Source organism: Oreochromis niloticus, linkage group LG11, assembly GCF_001858045.2.
Source record: "Oreochromis niloticus isolate F11D_XX linkage group LG11, O_niloticus_UMD_NMBU, whole genome shotgun sequence".
In the NCBI taxonomy this organism is placed as follows: domain Eukaryota; kingdom Metazoa; phylum Chordata; class Actinopteri; order Cichliformes; family Cichlidae; genus Oreochromis; species Oreochromis niloticus.
Window position 1 is genome coordinate 28,395,371 of NC_031976.2, and position 17,890 is coordinate 28,413,260.

At 35.9% G+C, this 17,890-nt stretch overlaps 2 protein-coding genes across 2 annotated transcripts; both read right to left on the reverse strand.

Annotated features, from left to right (window-relative positions):
• Positions 1-19: 19 nt before the first annotated feature.
• Positions 20-4,753, reverse strand: LOC100708814 (myelin-associated glycoprotein-like). Its single transcript, XM_019364211.2, has 6 exons — positions 4,235-4,753; positions 3,437-3,736; positions 3,074-3,337; positions 432-713; positions 253-334; positions 20-146 (listed from the first exon to the last, which is right to left on the reverse strand). Exons 1-6 carry the CDS (start codon positions 4,638-4,640, stop codon positions 68-70), a joined length of 1,413 nt encoding a protein of 470 aa, XP_019219756.2. The 5' UTR covers positions 4,641-4,753; the 3' UTR covers positions 20-67.
• Positions 4,235-13,629, reverse strand: LOC102083322 (B-cell receptor CD22). Its single transcript, XM_025911130.1, has 13 exons — positions 13,492-13,629; positions 12,881-12,958; positions 12,241-12,579; positions 11,784-12,095; positions 10,971-11,234; positions 10,103-10,366; positions 8,808-9,113; positions 8,382-8,454; positions 7,805-7,898; positions 7,415-7,699; positions 5,466-6,907; positions 5,134-5,244; positions 4,235-4,582 (listed from the first exon to the last, which is right to left on the reverse strand). The coding sequence occupies exons 2-11, from the start codon at positions 12,924-12,926 to the stop codon at positions 6,776-6,778; spliced, it is 2,115 nt and encodes a 704-aa protein (XP_025766915.1). The 5' UTR covers positions 12,927-12,958; positions 13,492-13,629; the 3' UTR covers positions 4,235-4,582; positions 5,134-5,244; positions 5,466-6,775.
• Between the last annotated feature and the right edge of the window lie 4,261 nt (positions 13,630-17,890).

Genomic DNA, 17,890 nt, shown 5'->3' on the forward strand with positions numbered 1-17,890 from the left:
ATACTAATTATCATATCTTTACAACACATCAAAACTGAAGTAGCTACTTCATTTGGAATAATTTTCCTCACCGCCGAAAATTGTTGTTTATCTGTTGTTGTTGGACATGACCTCCTCCAAAAAATAACCTAAAAAATGTTTGAATTCTGTAAAGTTGAAATATATGTTTGTCAAGTATTTAAAAAGAAATCTGTATTAATACTTTTACATCTTAAGCACCAAACTCAATAACAAAAACCACAGTTTACCAACCTCTTTACGGGATATTTTCTGTAAATGAGGACAGCACATCCAAAGAGGAAAATCATTCCTGGCAGCATGAGCCACATAAGGGCTGAAAAAAAAAGAAAGTTTTTTACAGGCACGCATTCACACCATTCATGCCTGGATACACAAACATATACACACTGTTAGTCATGCGTGCTACTTACATGATTCTGACAAACTGACTGCAGGTATCTGTTTGGTGTCACTTCCATGTGGGTTTCTGCCTGTGCACGATACATTGGTCTGGGTTTTAACTGTAATCTTTATTTCCTCAAAGATTACATGTTTCTTATTTGTCAAAGCGGAGGCGAATGAGGACAAATGGGTGTAATTTCCATTTATAGTCCAGTATATAGAAGCATTAGGGGATGCATCAACCAAACAGACACACCTCAGAACGTCTCCTGTAAGGTGGCACGAGGACTCAGGTAGGATTACAGGGGGATCTAAAAAGACCAAATATAAATATCACTACTTTACATTTATGCGAACCTCTTAGATATCTTTGGTCTATGACTTTCAGTTAACATGAAAATGATTTAACATCTTGGCCTAAACTCACATTTTATAAGGCCCTTCTTGATAAAACACCCTAGAATGAAGAGTGGTGGAAGTCTAAGGAAACTGTGATGTCTTTCCGCTAAAAATTAGTTTCTGGCAGATTATTTAGATGCATTTTAGCCACTGTAGGTTTTAAGTTTTTGAAGCTTAAAATTATTTATGGCAAAGAGAAGACAAGTGGAAAGACAAAGAGATATGATAAATATAAATAAGTACTTAACAACAGTAAGTGAGTAAAATATAGTTTAAATTGTTCATGCTTGTCTACATGCATGAAGACACTTTCACTCGAAATATGCTAACATCTTCCACAGAGCTCTAAAATTCCCATAAAGGACTGTGACTACCGCACAGAGATATTTGATAACTGGAAAAAGCAGCAGTGCATCACTGATGACCTTTGTTAAAACTATTTATCAGCAGAGTGAGCACGAAAACAGCTACAGCACCATTACAGTTTTGCGACATAGGCACAATTTATCAGAGAGTCTCATTCAAGCTGAGTCATATTACTATTATTATTATTAGTCATGGGAGAAATAAACAGTATTTTTCTTTAAATTACCTTTAAATTCATTCTAGGTTGATGCATTGAGTAGGTCGTTATTAGGGCTTGTTTAGCAAACAGTTTTGAAAAAAAAAGTCAATAAAAAGTAGAGGTTGAGTAGAGTACAGGCTGTATTCTTAGGGATAGGGATTTTTTACCATTTTGCAATATGCTGACTATTGCAATAACATATAGTTGTATATCTGTGACTTATCTTTCATATACATTTATCACCTTTTTAAGTTTGTCACTATCTATTCTATCCAATAAGATTTAAGATTTTTTTCACGTATTTTTGTAGTGCAAAATGATATTGCCAGGCATACCAATGCTGTCACTAAAACATGCCATAAATGGAGTCAGTTTGCTATCAGTATCTGACTGAATGGGGTCAAATTGGCAAATACATGCAAGCTATTTCTGATGATACAGCAGTTAACAGTGATAAGTCACTGAAGATCACACACGTTACTGTCTAGACTGAAATTCCCATTAACAGAAATTCATGTTTAACTGTTACATTTGTGTTCAGCCACCTTCTATAGGAATATAACCAGACCACAATCAGCAGGAGGCAGTTGAGTTGAGTCTCAAAGACTCATTGAGACTGATGGCTACATGCTGTCAATCTATCATGTCATACACACTCATGACCACAAAATGCCTACAAATAGGTTAGGTCACCTAACCTATTTGTAGGCAACCTAGTTGCAGTCAGTCACAGAAAAAGTTCATTCTACCAGACAGTGACTGATATTTTTGATTAATGTAGGAGGTTGCTATTCTATTTTTACTCATATGACTGAGCAACTGACTTGCTCTTAAATATGAAGTAGCTTCGTCAGTGTTCAGTAGTTATTTCGGTTGAGCGGATTTAACGTAAGCTTGCTTGTCTAAAGTTATCTCTGGATGGTGGTGCATGAGCTGAATCCTCTTGTTGTAATTATTCCCAGATTATTTTAATTGATTTAAAAAAATATTGATATTTGGTCTCCTTGTATTGATACAATTCAAAATATAATATTCCTTTCCCCCACCCCTACTAAGATGACAAGTATTGATATATTTTCTAGGATGAATAGCGTGCTTTTATTAGGCCAGTTTTTCCAAGTTAAAAGTGAATTCACTTCAGTTCAATTTTATTTATATAGCACCAAATCACGATAACAGTTGCCTCAAGGCACTTCATATTGTAAGGTAAAGACCCTACAATAATACAGGGAAAACCCCGACAATCAAATGACCCCCTTTGAGCAAGGACTTGGCGACAGTGGAAAAGAAAACCTTTTTTTTTTAACAGGAAGTAACCTCTATTTAGCATAGCATTTAATATCACTGAGCAAGTTTGTGGCATTATAAACTTGCATACTTCCTGTACAGAGAATAGACACGTCATCTGTGAACCATGGTATATTTTAAGAATAAAATGTGACAGAATCAGAAGTAGCAAATAAATAAATAAAATGTATCTTTAGCCTTTGTTTCTGTTGAAAAGTGCCTGTGAAATTGGTAATTAACTTTTTAAAATCCTAATCAGTTTTAACCATGCTGATGAATGTGTGCATACGAAGTTCCTGATATGAATCAAAATTAGATCACTAAAATTTACTATTTTACTAAGTGTGTGTGTGTGTGTGTGTGTGTGTGTGTGTGTGTGTGTGTGTGTGTGTGTGTGTGTGTGTGTTTCTTTTTTCTTACACTGAACATCCAGATCCACCCAGATGGACTGCTGCACTCCAAGGGCATTTTGAGCCATGCAGGACAGAGATGTATCTCGTACAATGTTGCTGAAATGCTTTTTACTCTGAGTTGAATTTTCTATCTTGTGCTGGTCTAATTGTCTTATAAACCAAAGGTATTTGTGTGGCGGGGGGTTACTATTAGCAACACACTCAATCATGATGCTGTCACCTTCCGCCACAACTTTCTTTTCCTTTTTCACTCTAACAGTGACAGGCTTGTCTGTGGATATAGGAAATCATAACAACAAGACAGTTTGTTAAGGTAAATACATGTACATCTGTGATTTACTGTATTTGGAGCAAATATAGTTTTCCTCACATGAAATGTTGAGTGTCATTTGTTGACTTCCCATGGTAAAGGTTTTAAACTTAGCAGAACAGCTAATCCTGCTGTTATTCATCAGATAGGTTGCTACTCCACGCAGTGTCTTTTTGTAGAACCATTGGCCATGCACTTCCATGTGGAAATCCACAAAAGTGTAGTTTTCCAGAAATGTGTTTAAGTTCCATTGAAGGGATGGAGGTAAGGAAGGGCAAGAGTAGATTATGCTGCAGTTGGCCTGGAAAATCTCCCCTTCCACTATTTGCTTCTGAATATAGATTACGGGAGCTTTTCTTTCTAGAAGTTACAAAAAGAAAAAGTGATAAAGGGAAAAAATTGTCTTGTGTATCTCTAGAGTTACAATTTTCTAAATGACATGTACCATGTGGCAAATTGCTGTTGAACACTTAAACCAAGTAGCCGTGTTATATGCTGGGTTTCTTGGATGCTGTAATACATTTTATGTTTTCCAAATTATGTCAGAACTAGTTGTTAGTTGTTTTTATTTACATTTTCATGGAATTTTGTGTATATATATATATATATATATATATATATATATAATTTATTAAGCTCCTGCTACCTTGGTCATTTTTTAAAAATATTACTTTTTTGGCTTTTTGGCTTTATAGTGATATTGCAGAGAGATGAACAGGGAAGCAGGGGGGAGAGTGAGAGGGGAAGAAACACAGCAAAGGGCCTCGTACCCAAACCCGGGTGGCTGCTCTCTAAACACATGCGGCAACTTATCTTGGTCATTTTGACTTAAATGGAAGTTTGCCAATATTCACTTACCAACACTGATAGTTACAGTTTGATCATGGAATTTCTGAGTTGTCTGAGAGCCTGGATTGATCCACACATAAACACGTAGGTTATGGTCAGCTGTGCTCACATTGTCAATCGTCAGGGTGCAGTTTCCCTCTGCAGCATTGCCCAATACTTTGGTGCGTCCTCTGAACTTCTGTTCCACGTTATGAGTATAAAATCCATCATAAACAATAGGATACTTTAGATTATGGTACTGGTACCAGTTGACTCGTTCGTAAGGGTCTGTCTGACATGGCACCATAACACAGGTTCCTTCAACAGCAACAACTGTTTTGGGTACTCTAATGCTGAACCCGTTCACCTGCTGGAGAACTGAGGTACCGCAGAAAGGTGAGAGGAAGAGGAGAGCAGAAGGGATGGTCAAAAACATCACTAAACCACAAAATGTTGCAATAATATCTTTGGTGATGACCCACAAATGGAAACTCTGATGCACAGAGAGATGCTATTATGAAAGCTGGCTAACCACTAAGAGACATCAGCAACATAAAAATAACAAAAAACCATCAGTGACTTCTCAGAAATCAACCTAATATTGCTGTCAACTCATTAAAAATGAAATTACTGTTTGTTCTGTCTTCTTGTATTTAGATTAATTTGATAAGGTTACACGATTATGACTTTTTCACACTATCAAAGTAGTCAAAAATATTGCTACAGGAAAATAATGGAGTAATACCAATAGTATGAAAAGAAGATTTTTTGTAAAAACCTGTGCAGGTTTTATGTTGTTTTTTTCCCCATTGCTTTTCTCTCACTCATATGGTGTAGTCATTCTAAGTTGACACTTGTTTTTACATTGCATTAACTGTTTAAAAGCATTATCAGCAACAGAACAAGAGACACAACCAGGTCGTTATTACCAGTCATCAAGCTCAGCAGTCTAAGCAGATGAGCGGCCGCCATGAAGACAGCAGTCACTTTACAGCATCCGATAAGTCACCTTTGGCCTTTCAACCTCTGAAACGCAGCAGCTGTAACATTGTTTTTATAATACAGGTCATAATACACTGTGACACAAAAACCCCAAGAAAAAGTTACTGAGGAATGTATAGCGCTACAGTTGATTTTTCTACACTAGAATCCTCAAGTACTTCCAGGTTGAACAAAGCACAAAAACTTAGCTTTACATTAGTAATACATCTTTAGATCTTCAGAAAGGAAGTTCAGTCTTCATATCTTACGAGAAACGTACCTGGCCAGATGGATGCTGCTTCACTGTGTTTGCGATGGCCCAGTCTGTCTCTGTTCTCAAGTCCATCTTTTGACCACAACCTAAATTGCTCTGCTACTCTTTGTGCTATTTAGCCTCAAACAGGAAACTTGCTGTGCTCATTTAAGGCAGTCAGTCTGAAGATGAGAAACTCCGAAAGAAGGGCTCTGTTTGTTTCACTGAATTTCCAGTTTGCTAAACGCTTCATCACGTGTTGTTCATTAAATTCTAAAGCAGTGTGACAAAGGTTAGATGGATTGGGACAGATTCCTGTGTTAACGTAAGTTCTTTGAAAAATGATTACATACATATTTATACATCACTTTTCATAATGCAATAAGGAGGAACGTAGGAACTCAAAATCAGGTTAGATCAGGTGATGAACAAATATTATTATCAGCCAATGCAACCCAGAACATTTACTCAGTGAAATGACGTCATACACCTGAGAGGACAAAGGTACAGGAAAGAAAACCTACAAGATATCAGTCACCCCCAAATCTAGTGTGTTGTAGCAAGTGAATACATTCTACGAATACGGAATAGCATGAGTGAATCCATGAGTGAACTCGAAAGCACCAAAGCACATTAACAAAAGACAAGAACTCCCAGATGAACTGAATTTAAAAAAACAAAGTTTGACAAAATAATTTCTTGAAAAAACTATCATTAATTCTATTTATAGACTACAACAAGACAGAAACTTAAATCAAGCACAACTCACTGTGAATGGTCCTTGTATTTTTCATAATTATCATGTCTGCTTATCATGATATTATAAATATATTAATATCACCTCTATATATAGATAGTGTGTGATTGGGTACACAATACAACAACTAATTATCAGAACAGTTATCAACACTTTTCCTGCAATTGCATGTTAATACAACAAACATACAAAACAGCTTAACAATAAGATTCAGATGTTTGTGCAGTTATATTCTATATTTTATATTCTATGAATTATTTTATATTTAATCTTTTAAAATTATTTTAAAAGATTGTTTTTAAATTTTAAAATTATTTTAAAAGATTGTTCCAAAAAAAGATTTCATCATCTTCTACAAATTTACTTTCATGATGGCCGGAAATGGTTCGAGCATAGACTATTTATAGCTGGCCACTAAAATAATTTTGCATTTTATTACTTGGAATTTGGTGCATTCAATCATAGGAAGGCCTTATCACATCCCAGATGAAGCCAGACTATAACTGGGTCATGCTCAGAGCCATGTGTTTGTTGCAGGGTAATCAGACTAAAATGAATTACCAGCAAATTTCAAGCATGCTTACTGCATGTCCAAAGCTTCTCCCAGCTTCTCTAACAGGTCTCCTTGGACCAGTTGTAGCCACTTGGTAGCGACCCAGTCTTTGACCTTTTCAGGGAGTATCTGAGATACTGTGCCAAACAAGCCCATGACCTGAACAAAGGGAATATAATTGCATTGCTCAATGTCTTTGCCACAGTGTGACTAAATGTGTCAAGGACACACCCAGACAACAGACCAGCTACTTATTTATTTTGTAGTAAGCTCGAGGATGCAAAAGGTTGCATTATGCCATGAAAAGTATTTGTCTGCTTTCTGATGTCTTATTTCCTACCATATTTGTCACATTAAAATGTTTTAGATAATCAAACATTGTTATAGATTTCAATTCACTTGGGTTATTTTTTCCTAATATTAATATTAGTTTAATGTCCTGAAACTCGTAAGTGTGACCAATATGCAAAAAGGAAGACATCAGGAAATCAGGGGTACATATTTCTTTACAGCACACATCTATTTTTGCATAGCCCTTGGTTCTTTAAATTTGACTTGTGCATATTCACACCCCACTTCCTTCCTCATATTTCTAGGCTCCACTTGAGCATACAGGCTTCCCATTTCTACTGCATTGCTCACAAACTTTCTGTTAACTCCCCTCACCATGCACTTCTCCTCTCCCAAATAAGATCTGCCAGGTGGATTCATGTCCAAAGATTTTTCACCCTTCTTTTTCTTGCTCTTCCTCTTCCAGTTCACATTAGAGTAAATCAGTTCGTTCTCGTCCCCTTTCTTGTCTGATTTTTTGCATCCTCCTTCTGCATTTTTTGGCCCAGAGCTTGGCAAGTCAGTGCTGCTTGGTCCAGCGATGTTTGCAGGGTGTAGATTTTCTGCCCTTCTCAGTCCATCAGCGTTTGCATAAATGCACTCTTCTGTTGTGCTTGGTTCCTACAATTACATAGAAAATATCAGTGGTAAAGATAATCTACTTCTTGCTGTATAGTTACAGAAGCATCAGCATTTGTCAACACTGTTAAAAGGAAGATAAAGCACCTCATTTCCTTCTTCAGTCAGAGGCTGACTCGTTGCAGTTGTGTTGTTTTCATCTGTTAAGTGACCTTTATTTTTACAGGGATTCTTCTGAACCCTAAAAAATAAAGTAGAACATCAAGCTTATATGCATACAATACATACATTGTAGTTTTGCCAATATTTACATTTTAGTTCACAGCATGAATTTACAAGACATGCTAAAGCAAAAAGTCATGAGCTCAACCACCTCTACAAAAGTGAGTTAAGGCTTATGTTAGATTGTCTGCTAGCAAGCAATAATACAGTTGTACATGCATTACTGAATGTTAACAGACAAACGTTTTGAAAATGAATACATGCAAATATTAACCACCAGTAACATGTTATATGGACTGTTGATGAACAGATTTGATTGATATTACATTTAATCAATATTGTTACCAATGTTGAGTATAAAGTCAGCTGTTTTTTAACAAATGAAGGCCTAAATAAACAAAGTAATTATCAGCATTTAGTCAAATAGAATCAGGACAAATAAAGTTTACTGTAACACTACAGTGTGAAGATTTTCTGAAAAAGTCTCAAGTTGTTTACTTACCTGATAAAAAACACATATAGTAGCAGTGCTAACAGCAGCACTGCAAGAGTGGATATTACAGCTGGATACAGAACTGAATTTAAAAAAAGAAAAAGAAAAATACCCTGTATATTAATCGTGTAGTCTTTAAAAAACGATTTTTGTTTGAACTCACAACATACATTTTATGAAACTCCTAGTGTGTCTATTATAACTGGACTGAAGTAACAGATTCATTCATATGGATTAGAGGGTATCTAAAACTTCTTGCAAAGAAATTGATTGCAAGTGAATCCTAGAGGAGCATAGATGTAATCCTAACATTATCTCTTAGTGGGCTCTGTAGAGTACACTGTATCACTGGCTAAGGTTTCAAATTTCCTTGGTCTCCATTTTAGTACGTATACAACTTAAGCAATAATATTTACAAGTGTAAAAAAGACATACGTTGATGTTCTGTGGAAATCTGTTGGCTGCTGACACAAAATTGTTGACTGGCTGAGCCCAGAGAGTTGAAGCTGCGGCAAAGCAGGGTGAGATGATCCTTCTTATGAGGCTGATTCAGAGTGAAGAAGCTCCTCAGAATTGTCCTGTTCAGAGTCTGATTGAATATTTCACATTTAGAGTGATTGACAGGTTGTTCATTCAAATACCACTGTATAGTGGGGGATGGGTTTCCCAGAGTCTCACAGGAACAGTTGAGCTGACTTTGTGTTGAGCTGCAGTGTGATGAGAGCAGGATCTGTGGAGGATCTGTCATTGAAGACAGAGAGAGGAGTTAGTCACAATCATGTTGAATACATTTTACAGAAATTACCAAAAACAAGCACTGATGATGGTTATTACTATGAAGCAAAATCCTTTTTCAAAATGGGATGCTTTAAATTTTACTGACTGTGATTTCATTTTCAGACTTGAGAAAAACAGACTGTTAACTTTGAATCTTTAATTTATAAAATGTGTTTGTTCCCCATCAGTTTTCACGGTTATTGTTAGCGCTGCATCACAAATACTTTCTTACTGCTCAGCTGGCATTACTGCAGCATGTCAGAGTGACATTGCTGTTTGTTGGTATCTTGGGTTTTACATACACAGTTTTGAGTTTATGGACTTTAAATTCTTATATGGAATTAACATTTTCTGTTTGGCTCTTAGCTTTTTTTTTTAATCACATTTTCATCTTCATGTATTTAATTCTTAGTTACAGATTCTATTTGTATTAGAGGTTATTTTTTTATTCTGCTCAGTATTTATCCATGTTTTCCTTCTCTGCATTTCTTTCCTTTAGTTTTGTGTCTGATTTTCCCTTTTTGTTATTTATGGTTGGAAACGTATTCTTAGTAATTGTGTAGTGCTTCTAGGTTTACTTGTCTGTTCCTCATTAATTGTCTTAAATCTTTGTGGGATCCTCTTGTGACCCTCCTGTGTTTCATTAACTGATAACCCTTTGTGCTTATAGTGCTTTCTCCTTTGCTTGTTTGTTATGTGCATCCTAGGTGTGCTTGTGCCAGTTTTTAAGATTATCCATTTTGCCTCATTTGCTGGATTCTTGACATTTATGGATTCTGTTTATATTGTCTCGTGCTCCGGCTAAACAAAGGTCATTTTTGTCATTGAATTAGTCTGCCTCTCTCTTTTTCTTTTTTTTTTTTTTTTTGTTGAATCTTAATATTATACAAATGCACATGCAAATTAGATGTGGATAGAGAATATGCTAAAGAGATATAAAATGTGATATTTACACTGAACTTCAATTTGCATGTTTCTGGAGTGTCCAACTCCAATTTCATTTTTAGCTTTGCAAAACAAAGCCCGTGTGTCTCTGCAGACATTAATAGATAAACTCATTCCTGTCCCAATAAAGGTCTCCTGGTTTCCATCAGCTCTGTACCAGGTGTAGTTTTCTACTGCTGGGTTGGCATTACTGCTGCAGGTCAGAGTCAAATTGCTGTTCTCTGGTACTGGACCAGAGGGACTGACTGAAACTGTGATGTTTTTAGGTGAATCTGAAAAAATGAGCACAGAAACATGCACAATGAAATGTTAAGACACTTTCATTTACAGAATAAGTGTGAATATCTGAAATACAGTAGTGGAACAAAAGATGTTTTTTAAAAATTAATTTAAATACTCTTCAATGCATAACACAATATTGTACCTCTAAGTATTAGCAGAGAGCAAACCACACCAATATAAAGATTTCTTCTTAAGCAGAAACTTAAGAGTAAAAATGACAAGTTGTTTTTCTTGGCTTGTATCTTTCTGAACACTCTGTTCATGTCCAATGACATAACTTTTTCTTCAGTCTTTAACTTTAATTGTTTTATTGATGCAAGCTTTGGAGACATTTGAAGAAAGTTTGAATTTTTTAGTTCTTCTTACTGTGTGCCTAATATTGTGCCTGTCAGAAATCCCTAATTTTAATAACCAATACTTAAACTAACTACTTGTAATGTGATTACTGTCAGTCTCAGAATTTAACTCTACCCCAAAGATCAGTTACTGCTTTTAGTTTCATTACAATAATTCACGTATTGCACATCCTACAATCCTATTAATGGAATTCTAGTTGGGATATGTAAAGAGTAAATATGGAAAATTAATACATACATTGAACATCTATTTGTAGGTTTCTTGATCGTTCACATCCAAGTGCATTTGTAGCCTTGCAGAAAAATATACTTTTGACTTTTGAAACAGCAACATTAAAAGAGCTTCCAGTCCCAATGAGAGCCTCCTGGTCTCCATCAGCTCTGTACCAGGTGTAGTTCCTCACTGCTGGGTTGGCATTACTGCTGCAGGTCAGAGTCACATTGCTGTTCTCTGGTACTGGACCAGAGGGACTGACTGAAACTGTGATGTTTTTCGGTGAATCTAAAAATGAGTATTATGATAATTTGTTAAATGTAATATTCTGTAAATCACACATCACAGCTCCTTTTGCACTTTAACTGAACTCATCATATCATCATATTACAGACCACAAAGCCAAATGTCAAAAGTAAAACTTTTCTGCAATTCTACCTTCTTGTTCGAGCTTTAGAGGGAATCTGAAAGCTCCGACAAGCTCATGTGTTAAATTAGAAACATGATAATGTGAGAAAATGTTATAATAGGATGTAAATGAAAAACTGCTGTTTAAAATAAAACTGACTGTGCAACATGACTCACTAAATGTAGTTTTGTTTTATTGTCAGTTTTGAAGACATCCTAAAGTAAAAAACAGAGCTAACAAAAGAAAGACATAAATCATTAAGATGATCACAAATCAGTGAAAATAGTTTGAAGAGAAAAGTCTGCATGTATGAATTTAAATTCAAACTTGAAAAGCGTTCATTATATTTTATAAAACCCAAAGATGTCGTTATGGCAAAGAAATAAAATCATTACGATTTCAGTTTAGAATAGAAAAAATAAACTCACATGAAATATCAGGAGTTAAACTTGTTTCAGCAGTGACATAAGGGCTGCCATTTTGTTTCCTGTAGACAGCAGTGCAGGAGATTTTATTTCCATGATGGAGGTGAGAAGCAGTGAAATTCATAACAGAAGTCTTGACTTTAGTTTTGTCCTGATTCTCCTGCAGTGTCTCCTGACTCTGACCCAGGTCAGGGGTCCATGTCAGAGCTGGAGGATGAGACCAACATGGAGCTGGAGCAGAGCACGTCAGACTCACTGAGGTTCCCTCCTTCACCTCCAGTGTGGATGGAGTCAGAGTCAGAGAGGGAGGAACATCTGGTGGGAAGACATATTCTGATCAGCAAATCCTTTCAGGTTTCATATGCTTTGCAAAGTCAAGTAAAGTCAGAATGAAGCTAAAGGCAGCTCCACAGCTGTCATTTGTTCATAAATTGTGAGTAAACTGATAAAAAAAACTTACCTATTAATGAAATATCTACACCAGGTTCAAAAGTGTATTTTAATGGATTATCACAGTCCAGTCTGAAGAAATATTTAGTACTTTGAAGGAGACGTGTATTATTGAAAGTTGTGGTGCAGTCTTTCTTTGTTAGATCTCCTGTCATGTCTTTCGTTGGCTTTAGTTTTGCATTTTCACTGTTAAATGAAGGTGAATCATTCCAAAATGCTTTACATGTATGAGCTAAGTATTTTTCATGGTCGCTGTTTACATCAAAGGAGCAGGGGATGGTCACACAGGATCCTCTCAAGACATTTATATTCTGTGGCATTTTGATGGCCCACTTTTCACACAGAGCACCTGAAACACAACACGATAATAAAAAACAACAATAACAACAAAAACCCAAACAGTTTTATCTCTTCCTTCTGCACATTTATCATGTTACAGTCACTCAGCATTAAATTCAGATACTAATACAAAACATTTTTACTGTTAAATATCTCATAAATAAAAAGCCTTGGTAGTTTACTGCACATTGATCTTGAATAGTGATGTCAGATAATTTGATAAGGAAATGATTTAAATTAACAACAGTGTGTTATTATTATCAAATTTAATCATCTTTACACAAAGCACATGCTGAGTTCCTCTCACTCACCCTGCAGCAGAGAACAAACGAGAAGAAAAGTCAGAGTCCCAGCCATCTTTGTCAAAAGAGAGTGAAGTTTAAGGGAGTCTGAAGTTTACACAGGAAACAGTTTACATGATTATTTGTTAACCGTTACCAGGGAAAAGCTTTTAAGATGTAAAGTCATGTAAAGTCAAATTACTGCTGCTAGTTATGGTCATTTTCAAAAAATATAGATACATAATTGTTCAGCCTAAAAAAAAGAGAGTATATAACAACAGTGTTAATTTCACAAAGTTCAACCATTAAATGATGAAATGGAAGAAAGAGGAAGGTGTGAGCCTAAAGCAGTTATGCAATTTATTAAAAATATTCAATTAAACATAATTTATGTTTCTGATTTCTGAAAAATTCTACTAAAGACAGTGAATTCATGTCTTGAAAGTCTCAATATTTTTGAAAAATAAAACCTCTCACGTTTGTCCAGACAAATCTTTTGGTTTTATTTTTATTTATTTTTCTACAAACGTCAAAAATATGACAATTCATCTAAATATCTGTGAATCAAAGAAATACAGAAAATCACATCATATTTTCGTAAAACCTTGATATTTGTGCCATAGTGAAAATAAGATACTTACATTTTCATGATGTTTGTCGAGCAGTCAGTTCTTTGGCTGTGAGGTTTTTAAAGAAGTGTTCAAAAAAAGATGTAAAATCAGGAACTAACATAAAAGCCACAATGAGTGTGAAAATGACCAGAAGTGACTGTAAACACTGCCACCTTTTTTCTAACCACCATCTCTGCAACACAGAACATGCTGTAAACATTTGTATTTTCTCCACGTTAATAACTTGTATTCGGTTTTGTTTGGTTTGGTTTTTTGGAAACAATGAATAACTGCCTGAAGTGACCAGAGTGATGACTTCAGGTTTAAATAAGAGAAAAATTCAAACAAACTATTTCAGCAAATAAATATTCTGCAATATATCTATTAATCTTGACAAAAACTGAACTCATTTATCACTCTGTCCTTCATGGATTTGGTGGTATTAACACAAATTGACGCTAGGAGGCAGTGTTTTCTTCTTTAAGTATTGACTCATTAATTTTCCTTCGCTTTTTTATTTGTGTAAACAACTCTAACTGTATATCTGGTACTTGATCCGGTGACTTCTCCCACTATTAATTTATCTTTTTAGAGCCTGGAAATGATTGAAACGATGAATAAGATGATGAGAGGACGATACAGCTCATAAAAGCGTTTATTCCTCTCGAGTTATGTGAATCAAATAACATGCACTGAGCCGGTAAGAGGTCATTACATCATCTGTATGGTGATGATGATGATGGAGATGATGTTGTGTCTGTGATAAAGGTGCACTTCAACACTGCCTGAGACAGGCTGAGCTGCTTCTGTTGAGTTTGTGTCTATGAAATACAACATCAGCGATTATATTAATAAATGGATGAAAGAGCTGAGCAGAACAGTCTCTGTGCATTACAGCTTTCAGTGACTCAGTCAGGTGTGACTGTCTCCATCGAGACATCTGACATCCAGGCTTCCTGCTACCAGTGTTGGGTGTAATGCGTTACTAAGTAACGCGTTACTGTAATTAAATTACTTTCCCACTGAAAAAGTAGAGTAACTAATTACTGTTCATTTTTAGGTATTTTAATTACAGTTACTTACAATGTACTAACGTTACATTGTAAAATAATTAAACTCGCTGAATATCATTATTTAATTTCAATAATTTATCTTCTAAACGTAGAAGTAAACTCTGCCGCTTTAACATCGCTGTAGTGCAGGTGCAAGTCCTTTCGCGCCAGTTTGCTGCATAGTCGTATTCTAAAGTGGAAGATGTTGGACTCGGCTGAAGCGAGTGGCTGTTTTATGAAATGGACATACTCTTCACTTTTCTGAAACAAGCAGACAGAATATTACAGTAATATGTAAGCTATGTCCTGGGGAGAAAAAACTATCGGTCGCTGTTAATAGCACAAGTAATATACTGACACGCCTGAAACGAGAGCATAGATGAACACTTCTGAGTGATCCTTGTTCATCATCCATGGATAACACCGCGGCAACTCCTGCTAAGCAGGCAAAACTTCATTTTACTTCAGCAGCACAGAAAGCGTCTGAAGGTGAGCTTAAAAAATGATTGCAGGCTACATTGTGGAAGACATGCTACCGCTGCGTACTGTAGAGTCTCCGTCTTTAAAAAAAATGTATTTATTATTAAAAGAGTTTAATTTCTATTGTTTGTCCACTCAAGGTTTATAGGGATTTTAAGAAGTATTTAGTTAAATTACTTATTTAATAATTAAGTTACTTATCTGACACAGTAATTAGATAAGTATTTTAAATACAATATTGACTAAGTAATTAGTAATTAGTAATTAATTACTTTTTTAAAGTAACTTAGCCAACACTGCCTGCTACACCCACTGCTAATGACAGACAACGTAATCATCTAAATGTCATTTTCACAACAAAAATCAAACTATTGTCATGATTTATGGATTCTGTTTGATCACACCTGCTCTTCTCTCACCTGTTATCAGCAGAAGGCTCTCAGCAGAAAAGAAAACCCACCAATCAATTCAGGACACCTGCAGCAACTGTGGCTGCTCCAAAAGGATCCACACACAGACCACAATACTCAAGATGATTAGACAAACAAGATGGTAAAATGACTGGTTTTTATCCAGCACTTTTCTACTCTATCTGAGCACTCCATGAGCTTTATACAACTGGTCTCATTCACCCATTCATACAAGAAGTTTTTTTATATACCTTTTTGTGCAAATGTTTTCTGTCTATCATTCACATCCTGAATGCATCGCAGAGCAACTCAGGGTTAGTATCTTGCCCAAGTCTGCATGGACCTGGAGCAGCCAGTCTGCAATCACAAACCTTCCGATTAGTAGATGACCTATGCTACCTCCTGAACTACAGCCACAGATGGAGAAGTTACACCTGTTGATTCACGCTGGAGACGTTGAGCTATAATAATGTGATTTTGCTATCAAAATATAATATTATTTTTTATTCTTTTTAAGTCTAAGCTTTCGACAGAAGGAAGCTGTAAGATCATCACCTGCAGCGGTAACTACTGACTGATGCTGTGATGCAGGATGACCATGGCAGGACTGCCAGCTTATTCAGTCTGAAACAGCTGCAATAGCACTTCTTCATCCATTAACTTTTTATGTTTGCAGCCTAGTAGTTTGCTTGTATTTTGATTACTTCATCTGCAGACTTTCAGATCTGTCATCTTTTTTTGGCTTTAACAAGTGCTTTAAAGTCAAGTTCAGTATCTGAGGTGGAAATGAAAAGGATGATGGACAGGTGATCGTCACTGAGAGAGGATCTGAGTCTGGATGTGTTAAACTTCATCACTGAAAATGTTTATTTACAAATGAAGATTGATCCTAACCAAGATCTTTGCTTTTAGCATCTGAATAAGAGTGTAGCTAAAACAAACAGCTACTTTCTCATGAAAGCGTTCATCAGGTTGTCAATTCATGTGCAAGTAGACTTTGGTTAGGTACATATTTCCCTCGCTGCGCTTCCTCAGTCAAGGTTTTGTCTTTATCTGTGCATTTAGTCTCATAAAGGAGATTCAAACTGGAAGATCCAGCAATTAATTTTTGTTCTTTGTCGGGACATGAGCCTGAGGCCTCCACGCCGAGCACCGTTTATGCAATCTATGTGACTGCTGCTGTACTGTCAAAGGGACATCATGGGCTTTCTGCTAAGACCACATTTGCAGGGGCTGGGCTAACAGAGGATGTGGACTTTCTTTAACAATTATGAAATTGCAGCTTCTACATGTTATGGCCACATGAGACGTAACTGATCCTTTTTTTTCAGATATTATCACGCTGTTGCTCACTCTGTTGAGACTTCATATTTGAAAATATGAGACCTCATATTTTCAACCAGTGTCCATACTTCAGGAAGCAGAGAGTAGGTTTTGGCAGAAAGGATTTTACTCCACACTGTATAAGGGGAGTCAGTATTACAGTTGTCAGGGGAGGAGGTGGAGGAGGGGCAGATATCAGAGCAGGAAGTTGAAACCTTAGTTGAAAAGGGACAGTTTGACACCAGCTAGTGTCCATATTAAGAACTGTTTAATGCACTCTGACGATTTCAGGCATTATGATATCTAGACGGGGTAATAAGAACTTTTTCAGCAGAATTCACACACAAACACAAACCAGCTAAAAGTTTATTTCCTCTTTTATTCTGTCGATATATATAATTAATAATACATTTACTAAACATACTACTATACATGGTTACCCATGGAAAACATTTAACATGGTATAAAATAAAAACTGTTGAGCAGTTCAATTTGTTCATTTGTTGTGGTAATATTGGTGGTACAAGGTTCAGCTGTGCATGAATGACATTCAGGTGACAGGATATCTTACTCTAAACATTTAGTGCAATAAACTTGGTTGATTAGGAAATTATCAGGCAATCATATGTGAGAAACATAAATACTGTTAACAGGGCAAATTTACAGGACACTAATATGTGGCAGGTCTCACAAGGCAGCTCAACTATTCAAGGTCTTTCTCTTAAACATAGAAAAGAGCAGCTGTGTAGATCATTAATGTCTCTATTTCTTGAACCGTGCTATTAAAAGCTTATGTAACCTACTGATAAACATGTCCCTGCCCCAACTTTTTCACATCGAATTCAAAATGAACATATTATCAAAAAACAAAACAAAGAAAAAAACTATAACCTGTGAAGTTTAATATAAATTTACATTATCAACAAACAGGATTACAGTCAGTATCGAAGCTTTAGGAAGCGTTTTCTACTGGATTTGCTCAATCCCACTAAATTGAGCAGGTCCAGCACCCTTTGATGAAAACTGATGAATAAGCGCTCAGTGGCTATTAATTGCACTTCAATAAAGAGAAGTGTGACTGAGAATTATTTATTTATTTATTTAGATGGATAGATGGATAGATGGATAGATAGATAGATAGATAGATAGATAGATCTTGAAGGA

Bases quoted from the DNA above. Each gene is read 5' to 3' on its own strand.
- LOC100708814 (XM_019364211.2), bottom strand. From the start codon at position 4,640: ATGTTTTTGACCATCCCTTCTGCTCTCCTCTTCCTCTCACCTTTCTGC. The intron at 714-3,073 runs GTAAGAAAAAAG...TGGTCTTTTTAG, and splicing joins GGTGGATCTGGATGTTCAGT to ATCCCCCTGTAATCCTACCT. The intron at 335-431 runs GTAAGTAGCACG...TTTTTTTTTCAG, and splicing joins AGTCAGTTTGTCAGAATCAT to CCCTTATGTGGCTCATGCTG.
- LOC102083322 (XM_025911130.1), bottom strand. From the start codon at position 12,926: ATGGCTGGGACTCTGACTTTTCTTCTCGTTTGTTCTCTGCTGCAGG. The intron at 8,455-8,807 runs GTATGTCTTTTT...TTTTAAATTCAG, and splicing joins GATTTCCACAGAACATCAAC to TTCTGTATCCAGCTGTAATA. The intron at 7,899-8,381 runs GTAAGTAAACAA...TTTATTTTTTAG, and splicing joins CTATATGTGTTTTTTATCAG to GGTTCAGAAGAATCCCTGTA.